This window comes from Ceratotherium simum, chromosome 25 (genome assembly GCF_057802395.1).
Source record: "Ceratotherium simum simum isolate JZ-2026a chromosome 25, ASM5780239v1, whole genome shotgun sequence".
Taxonomy (NCBI): Eukaryota; Metazoa; Chordata; class Mammalia; order Perissodactyla; family Rhinocerotidae; genus Ceratotherium; species Ceratotherium simum.
Genome location: NC_141924.1, coordinates 7,557,386 through 7,566,843, shown reverse-complemented (window position 1 = coordinate 7,566,843; position 9,458 = coordinate 7,557,386). Strand labels below are relative to the sequence as shown.

General features: G+C 58.1%; 1 protein-coding gene across 1 annotated transcript in view; it reads left to right on the top strand.

Moving 5' to 3' along the window:
• Nucleotides 1–255: 255 nt before the first annotated feature.
• The window catches only part of SERHL2 (serine hydrolase like 2), a 24,295-nt gene continuing 15,092 nt past the window's right edge, over nucleotides 256–9,458 (top strand). Inside the window, exons 1-8 of the mRNA XM_004438036.3 lie at nucleotides 256–307; nucleotides 730–879; nucleotides 996–1,109; nucleotides 1,485–1,526; nucleotides 1,960–1,979; nucleotides 2,457–2,531; nucleotides 4,046–4,155; nucleotides 4,590–4,669. Coding sequence (XP_004438093.2) covers nucleotides 304–307; nucleotides 730–879; nucleotides 996–1,109; nucleotides 1,485–1,526; nucleotides 1,960–1,979; nucleotides 2,457–2,531; nucleotides 4,046–4,155; nucleotides 4,590–4,669 — 595 coding nt within the window. The 5' untranslated portion in view covers nucleotides 256–303. The remainder of the gene's footprint in view (nucleotides 308–729; nucleotides 880–995; nucleotides 1,110–1,484; nucleotides 1,527–1,959; nucleotides 1,980–2,456; nucleotides 2,532–4,045; nucleotides 4,156–4,589; nucleotides 4,670–9,458) is intronic.

The following is a 9,458-nucleotide window of genomic DNA, read 5'->3' as shown; positions in this document are numbered from 1 at the left end:
GGTTGTTGGTCACCGCCCTGGGACTCCCCAGGCGCTCTGCTCACAGCCTCCGCGGGCGGGCGGGGCGGGTTTCCCAGTGCCGGCGGCGTCTCCGGGAGCGCAGGGCCCCTCCCGGCCAGCACCGAGGGCCAGGTCGCGCTGCCCTGGAGCTCCAGGCAGCCGCGAGGTCTCCAGCAGGGACGGCTGGCCGGCGAGGAGCGGGGCCTGGGCGGGGCCGGCCGGCGAGGGGCGTGGCCTGGGCAGAGAGGCGGGGCCGGCCCCGAAGACAGACTGACAGCGGCGGTGCGCCGAGGGACGCGAGCGATGGGTGAGCACCCCCGGCCCGGGCCCCTAGACTAGAGCGGGGTGGGGGAGGCCACGCGCACGCTTCCTCCTCGGGAGGAGCGCGGGGGGAAGGAGGGAGCGGGCTCGCCGACCACGCCGCCCTCCTGCCTGTGGCAGCTCCTTCACCTGTGGCCCCGGGAGCGGGCTGAGCCTGACCAGCCGGGGATGGGGACCCCAGGACACGGCCACACGTGGCCTCTCAGCGTTCCGGGAACCCCAAGTTAGAGGAGCGTACGTGGGAGGCCAGCCAGGTTCTCCCTGTGTGAACTTACACGAGGACCCCCTGGGGGCAGCATGGGAATCTGAGCCCCCTGGATAGTGCTGATGCCCTGAACACACTGGGTCATAGATGAGGGGCTCAGGAAGTGCCAGCCTCACGAATGAGGGCGTGTCTCTGTCTTTCAGGTCTGTTTTCAGAGCTGAAGCTGGCTGTGCCCTGGGGCCACATCGCTGCCAAAGCCTGGGGCCCCCAGCAGGGCCACCCAGTTCTCTGCCTGCACGGCTGGCTGGACAATGCCAACTCCTTCGACCAACTCATCCCTCTTCTCCCGAAAGGTGAGGGGAGGTGCCACCCAGGGGCGAGGTGGCAAGACTGAGGAGAATGGGGCGGGGGGTGGGGGGAGAGACGGCTGACATAGACACCTTCTCCTACCCACTTAACTCCATTTCAGACTTTCATTACATTGCCATGGATTTCGGGGGTCACGGGCTCTCGTCCCATTACAGCCCAGGTTTCCCGTATTACCACCAAAACTTTGTGAGTGAGATTCGAAGAGTTGTGGCAGGTAAGAGGCAGAATGTGTGTGTGTGTGTGTGTGTGTGTGTGTGTGTGTGTTGGGGGGGCTGTGCCCTGCGACACCCCCTCTCATTGATGAAGTTGGGTGTTAGCCAGGAAGCAGCACCGGCCTGGGAACAACCTGGGGTCTGGTCCCAGTTTTTCCAGGAATGCATGGGTGACTGGGAAAGTTGGGGAGGGCTGCCAAGAAGGGCTTGCTTCCTCCTGAGGGTTCCACCCCTGTGGGGGAGCTGGGGCGCCTCTAAGCTGGTCTCCTGAATGGGGTACCCCCAGATGCTGGGGAGGGATTTCCCAAGCACAGAGATTGCAGGACAGAGGGCGGGTGAGGCTGGGCCCATCCAGACCTGGCTCCGTGTGTTTTCAGCCTTGAAATGGAATCGATTTTCCCTCCTGGGCCACAGTTTTGGTGAGTACGCCTTGGCCAGGACTGGCTGGGCTCAGTGGTGGGGCTGCGAGGGAGAGAGAGGAGTCGGTACACAGGTGCACTTCCCCTGTGCTTCTGGGAACTGCAAGGAGGGGGGGGGGTCTGTTAGACACTGACCTTTGGGCGCTGTGCCCTTTGGCCTCAGGCAGCTCCCTTGAGAGACATAGGGCGCCCTAGGCGGCGTGGCTCTCAATTTGATAAAGAAAATGTGGCCTTTTGAGTGGCCGGGTCTGATGAAGGGGCCCTATGGCCCCGGAGAGGGAGCCCCAAGTTTCACAGCAAATACAGAACTCTGGCCAGCAGTGGGAGAGAGGAGCCAGTCCCCTACCTGAGGGTGTGTCGGCTCCTGGGAGGAAGTTTTAGTAGGATTTTGAGAGCTGGGAAATATCAGCCAGACTCTTCTTTTGTCCCCCAGGTGGCACTGTGGGTGGAATGGTGAGTAGATGGTTTTGCAGGGACCACCTCTGGCCACACCTTGGGCCCTCCTCCAGGTGGGATGGGATGAGCAGGAGGAGGGAGGGCAAGTTACCTGGGAAAGGAAGTGACTCATATCCCAGTTTCAAGCCAGCATTTTATTAGCTGGTGCCAGTTTGCTTTGTGGGAAGTGAGTGAAACAGTGGAGATTCCTACTGGACTTAAGGGTTTTGACATTCCCCACCCCCTCTGTCACAGAGAGCCCTGGAGTCCAGCCATCTCTAGGGTTTGGAGCTTGGTGCTGGGCGCAGACTGCGGGAGGAGGGGAGAGGAAGGTGATCTGAAGGGATAGAAGATTCTTGTTCTGGCCTCTTGGTTAGCACCCTTCCCCCAGCCTGAAAGGTGTCTCGGGAAACAGCAGTGTCCCCCGGGAAAAGTCTGAGTCCCTTTTCCATCTTCCTCTCCTATTCATTCTTCCCTTTTTGTGTCGCATCGTAGTTTTCCTGTATCTTCCCCGAGATGGTGGATAAACTTATCTTGCTGGACTCATCGCCATTTGCCCTGGACTCTAATGTAAGAACGGGGGCCTTCGTGCATGCTGTCGCTGGGGGAGACCCGGGGCCTGGCTGGTGCCCTCTGCCCTGTCTCCTTTGGTGGGTACCAGGGAGGCGGGAGGAAGTGGCAGAAGGTAGACAAGGCGGGTCAGGGGACCCCTCACAGAGGACAGAGTTATGCTGCTTATAGCCCTAGGAGTGGGCAGGAAAAGGGGTGCAGGGACCTTTGTCATCCTTGGAAACCCAGTGTGTGGCCTGGGATCTGCAGGATGCCAGGTGGATCAAGAAATGGCTGGGGTGGGAGAGGGTAGGAGCAGTGGGTTGAGGAAGCTCTGGGGGCACATGGTTTGGCGAGCCCACCTGCACTCACGCTTAGTGAAATGACTTTGTGCTGTGCACGAACTGCACAACTGCACACAGCAACCCAGAGTGTGGACCAATGGTAAAAGTGCTGACCCTTCTCACCTCCGCCACCAGTGCCTCCACCACCAATGACAACAGCCAGTGCTGCTCTGCATCTGAGTCCTGGCTCTACCGTTTACCTGCTGTGTGACCCTGGGCAAGTCACTACACCTCTCTGGGCCTCAGTTTCCTCACCTGTAAAACAAGGAGGTTGGACTAGATGACCTGGGAGGTGCCCTGCCAGCTCTGACATTCTGTCATTCTGTTCCCAAGGCTCCGCCTTTCGGTTGTGACGTAGCTCCTTCATCAGTTTTAGTTTTCTTGTCCCTAAAATGACCACAAACTCCACAAGGGCCAGAATCGTGGCTGTCTTTTCATCACCACGTGTCCAACCCCGGCCCAGAGTGAGTGCTCAATGGATGTTGCGTGAACGGATAGCTCGTGCGTTGTCATGAGGATGCAGTGAGACTGCGGTGGCTGCCACTCTTGCTTCTTTATCTGTTTCACCTGCTGAGTTGACCAACACAGTGCCCCCAGGGCCTTCCTCCTGGGGGGTCTTGGTGAGTGGTTGGTCCTCCCTGTCCTGCCTTCTCAGGGGGCACAGATGGGACTGTCACTTCCCACTGCTCCTCCAGGCTGTGGACTGTGGACAGGGCCAGGCCATTCTCTGAGTGAGCTGGGCTGGAAATGGGTACTTGATGGGGGACTGGAGGTCCCCGAGCTGCACCCCCTCAGCCAGTCTCCTCTCCACCGTTGGGAGTGATAGCCTTAGTTCAACCAGATGAATTTGTCATGGTTGAACCCCGGACCCTGGACGGTTCATGACCTATGGCCCCTAATATCGCACCTTTGCAAACACTTGGCAGTTGACAGAGATTTCCTTTCCCTCTGTCATCCAGCCTGGTCCCTCCAGCTGTCCCCAGCCACAGGCAGGGCTGGGCTGGTGGTGACTGAGGCAGGGCTTACTAACCTGTGCCACCCCTCACGGGGTCAGAATGAATCACGGGCTAAGAGGGTGTAGAGGATGCGCCACTGAGGGGCTGCTGAGGGCGGGTGGGGGTGGGGAGGGGCTGGGCCCCTTCATCTGCAGCTGGGAGCCCTGCCCACCCAGCAGAACCCACAAATCCTTAGGAGATGGAGAACATGCTGACCTACAAGCGGAGAGCCATAGAGCACACACTGCAAGTGGAGGCCTCCAAGAAGCCCTCGAGCGTGGTCAGCCCGGAGGAGATGCTGCGGGGGTGGGTGCCGGCGGGCGACACCGGTGGGGCGGGAGGCCTGGGGGAACTAAGGGCACCAAGGGAGGAGACCTTTGGGGCACAGAAGAAGCTTCTGTCTCCTGCTCACACATCCACACCAAGCCTGTTTCTGTCCGTGCTCACCCCGAGCATCAGGCTTCCCGGCCCTCCTCAGATCCCCCAGCTGGGACTTTCTCTGCTTTTCATTCTCCCCCTCCTATATTCATGCCCTTCACTTATGTGACCCCTCTTCACACACTCTCTGCCCCCAAATCCTCTCCAGGTGCGCTCACACACACACACTCACACCACTGATGTGAACATCCCATGGACACACGCCTGCGTCCTTTGGGAGTGCCCTTCCTCTCCCTTTCCTCCCCTCCTTTCTGTCTGGCCCCCCTGCCCCAAGGCATTCAGCATCCGTCTGTCTCCCCCAGGTTCCTGAAGAACAACAGTCACGTGAGTGAGGAGTGTGGGAAACTCCTCCTGCAGAGGGGAACCACCCGGGTGGCCACAGGTAAGGGACTCACCATCCAAGGCCATTGCTGAACCGCACTACTACTGGGGAATGATAATGACTAGGCTTGATCGCTGCTTGTTCCGACCAGGCATAATCCTAAGTGCTTTGCAAATGTATCTCATTTAGTCCGCCTACTGCCCTGTACTCATGCCACCTACAGCAGGAGAAACTGAGGCTCGGAAAGGCAAAGTGGCTTGTGCCAGGTCAGACAGCGACTGCACGTTGCAGAAAGCCACGGCCTGTGGGGAGCTTGGTCGGGTGTGTTGGGATTAAATGTTGGGTAATGTCCCACCCACACTCTGCTGGTCCTGTGAGGTGGGTACCAGGTGCCAGAGAGAGGCTTGCACGTCCTAGGGGGGCAAATGACTTTTTCAAAACAGGGAAGTGGAGTTGGTGGCACCTTGGCTTCAGGGCAGCGACAGGCCCATGTTTGCTGCTCTTTGTTCTCTGGATGCTTTTGTCCAGGGAGCCTTTCCTGAAGGTCTGCTCTGTGCCCAGCCTGAGCCAGGCTGCAGAGCTGCGGTGAGCAACAGCAGACCCCGGCCCTCTCCTGGTGGGCAGTACCTCTGGCTGGCCCACCTCCAAGGGGCGCCATTCACAAGTACCCGCACTGGAAATGACTCCCTAGGAGTCGTGCAAGGAGGAGGCTGGACGGGGCACATACATTCTAGAAGGAGAAATGGATGATAAACTAGTAGACAGACAAAACAATAGACATTTTATTACAGGTGTAAGAAAGGAGATGTACAGGGTGCTCTGGAAGAGACCCGTAGGAGGGCCTGCTCCCGACAGGGGCTCCAGGAGGCAGCTCCCAGGAGGTGCAGTAAAAGCCCCAGGGAGACAGTGTGTAGGATGGAACGTGCACTGAATTGACTCTGCTAGCTCAGCTGTCTTGGATAAGTCCCTCCCCTTTTAGACTCCTCTGGCTTTCTTTTTTTTTTTTATAATTTTTATTTATTTATTTATTTTCCCCCCAAAGCCCCAGTAGATAGTTGTATGTCATAGTTGCACAGCCTTCTAGTTGCTGTATGTGGGACGCGGCCTCAGCATGGCCAGAGAAGCGGTGCGTCGGTGCAAGCCCGGGATCCGAACCCGGGCCGCCAGCAGCAGAGCGCGAGCACTGAACCGCTAAGCCACGGGGCCGGCCCTTCTCTGGCTTTCTTAGGTGACAAAGTCTTGGGATTTTTGACCTCATAGGCTGATAGGATCAAGCAAGGGGGTGAATGTGGCTTCAGTTTATAAAGTACCAATGAGGCAGAGGTCAAAAACCACCATGCCTGTGGGAGCTGGGCAAGTCGTGATATGAATCCAGCTGCTGGGAGTGAGGCAGTAGGGAGTGGTAGGGACTGTGGAACTGGAGCTGGCATGCCTAGGCAGGGCAGCCCAGTCAGTGGTTATCATATGGGAACTTGGGTCTAGTATGGCCGGAATTTCCGGTTGCTCAGAGAAGCCAGAGATCTACTGTATTGTATTTTTTTCTGGAAATTGACAACACACTCTGAGGTCAGATGGAATATACCTAGGAGCTGTTTTGGCCTCTGGCTGCCAGTTTGTGACCTGTTTTGGGGGATTGTCTTAGTTATCATCTCTGAACCTTTGTCTGCCCCTCCCTGCAAATCCATCATGGAGAGGGGCGGTGGAGGGCAGAAGGCCCTGAGGGCCATGAGGACCGTGGGCCCAGGCTTCCCTGATAGGCCCCACACAGATGGCTGGGCCAGAGAGGCCCCAGGTGCAGAAGTGGGCTAATCCAGAATGAGACATGCTCCCCGGCCAGGCTGGGGAAGCCGATTAGTCACGTGAAATGGTGAGCACAGACACTGAACCAGTTGTTAAGGGAGGTGGGGAGGGGGATGGAGGAGCTGGGAAGGAGGTGCTGCAGGAGTGGGCAAGCGCCTGGCTGACTGTGTCAGGACCAGCCCCTCTGCAGCCGCCATGGCCCTTTGGAGCCTGGCAGTAACCTAAAAGAAGACCCAACAGGCTCCTGGACCCCACCAGGTGCCTCCTCGGTGTGGGTGACACTGGGGAAGCCAGCGTTCCAGGCTCCTCCCAAGTCCCTTCCCTCGGACCCCAGAGCCCCTGACAGCCCCCCTTCCATTCTGGAGCGGAGCAGAGGACGGGGCCACCCCCAACATCCAGCCCGACCCCTCAGGAGTCTGTATTTGCTTCCTGGGACTGCCACAGCTTAAACAACAGACATTTACTCTCTCTCAGTTCTGGAGGCCAGAAGCCCACGATCAAAGAGTTGGCAGGGCCGTGACAGACTGTTTATGCCTCTCTCCTGGCTTCTGGTACCCTCAGAGCCTTCACAGAGTGCAAAAAAGCTCGCAGTTGCTCTCTTCGAGCTCTCTTAAGTAGAATGATCTGGGTCGGGCTCGTGGAGAAGGTGACTTGTGAGCAAAGTGACGAAGGTGAGGGAGCTGGTCGCGGGGACCTCCAGGAGGAAGGTGGTCTTGGTGAAGGGAGCTGCCAGGAAAGGCTCTGAGCAAGAGCTCGACTGGCTGTGGGAGAAACCAGGAGGCAATGAGCCCGGCCAGCCAGGGTGGGACTGATGGGGGAGGCCTAGTCCTTATGTTATCTACCTTTCTATCCACGTTCTAGTCACAAGGCCTAAGCCTCTGGACACAAGCTGGAGGTGCGGCAGGAAGGAGGGAGAGCCCAACTCTGGTTGGAGTTCCCTAATGACAAAGGACAGGCCTGTGTCGACATCCGGCCCCTGCAGCCTGCCCACCATGGGGGATGCTCAGACCCCCAAGACAGGCCGGGCTGCCCTGGGGTTGCAAGCATGATTTGTTTGGCTTGTTCAGTTCAAACAAAAAATTTGGCATGGAGGTTATTTTGAATAGACCCATCATAGTTAAAACAGAAATATTTTCTGTAAAAATGGAGATTTCCAGTTTCTTTTGAAAAATAGGAAGACCTGGCAACACTGTCTGCATTCCCCATGGGCAACCGCCAGCTGGACAGACTCTGCTGCCGTGTCAGTGGGCCCTGCACCCACACTGCCTGCCTCTGCTGGCAGTTGGGTCTGTGACCTTGGCAGGTCCCAGCAGAGAAGGGCGAGGGAGCGGCTGAAGGGTTTCTGAGTTTACTCTCTTTCCCTTTGAGCTTTGGGCCTCCTCTGTGCTCTGTGGTCAGAGAGCCCCCGCACCCAAGCCACCAGTCCTCAGCCCCCCAGGTGGCAGCAGCCCAGACCCTGTCTGCTCCCGGCCGACCACATTGTCCCGTCCTCCCAGGGCTGCAGCGAGGACCCTCGGGGTTCAGGGACCCCTTGTTTGCAGATGAGGAAACTGAGGCCAGAGAGGGAGGACCCAGGGCCTTCCTTCCCTCTCACAGCCCATCCCGGGGCTGATGTCAGCTGTCCATTCATATCCTGGGCTGGCCCCCAGGCTGGCCGTGTGCTCCTGCGGGATAAACTCTGGGCAGAACCACCCCTGCCCTGCACTGCCAGAGTAGAGAGCCTGGGGGTCGGGGGACAGATGTCAACCAAGTCACCGCATTGATGGCTACCCACCTGGGGAGGGGCCCCGATCTGTGGGAGTCCCTGCCCAGGAGCCCAGACGGCAGCGAGAGGATAGAGAAGGCACACCCAGGTGAAGAAGAGGTGATGGTGTGGGGAGCATTCCAGACTCAGGGGACAGCACGTGCAGAGGCCCTGCCTACGGCGGGAGGGAGTGTGTCCATTTCCAGAACCTGAGGGAAGGAGCATTGAGGGAGAGAGAGAGTGGCTGCCATGGAGGCTGGCGGGTGGGGACTGGACTGGTCAGGGCCCAGTAAGCTACCACTGGTTGACGGTTGATATGATGTCTATTCCAAAAGAAGAGGGAAGCTCTTGGAGGGTTTTAACTGGAGGATGGGGAGGTGGGGAGGAACGGATCGACTCGCATTTCCAAATTGGCAGTGGCCAAAGTGTGGCCCCACAGGGGCCTGGCTAGCTCAGGCCTCTCCCCTGGTCCAGGCTAGGGTAAGGGTGGTGGGGACAGGGTGCTATCTGGCTGGCTCTTTGCTTCCTTGCTGCTGTTGTTTGAAGGTTTTTAAGGGGTCACCAGGACTTGGTAGGACAGAAATTCTCCTGTCGGGGATGCCTGAAAACCTCGCATGCCTTAGGGAAAATGCCAGGAGTGTCTTGGGATGGATTTTCCCCCACTGGGTGCTGAGTGGGGACCATCTGGTGGCTGGCCAGTTGTGTCCTTCAGTCCAAGGGGCATCCTCATCTTATTCCCGGGGGTTCTCAGCCTGAGGGGCAAGTATCTCAATTCCTCAAAAAGGAATTGGGATAGTTTCTAGAAAACAGATGTTAGAAGATAATTGTCTACTCTGTGATCATTTTCCTTTGTTCCCCGAGCACGCTGTTATCGAGTGCCCACCCTGGGGGGGTCACCAGGCAGAGGAGGTCATTCTGGATAGCATGTGGGGTCAGAGGCAGGAGAGAGAAGGAGAGTGACAGGGAGTGGGGGAGGAGGTGGCAGCTTGAGCCGGGCTTTGAGGGGGACACGGGAGGACCTCGTGGGCAAGCTGAGCAATCAGGACTCTGTCCTGAAGGTGGAGGGAAGACCAAAGGGTCATGGGCACCGGAGTGAGACCTGGGAGAGTCCAGTTCTGGAACAATCTGGAAGGGGGATGGGAGGCTGAGTGGGGCTGGAGTCGGGAGTTGGGTGAGAGGTAAGAAGGGAAACAAAGCAGGGCGCTGGGCGTGGAAAACGATTTGATCTGTGTAAGGGGGGACAGTTCCTCCCTCCACTCTCACGCAGGACACTTCTGACACTAAAGGGGTGGGCTTTTCCCACAG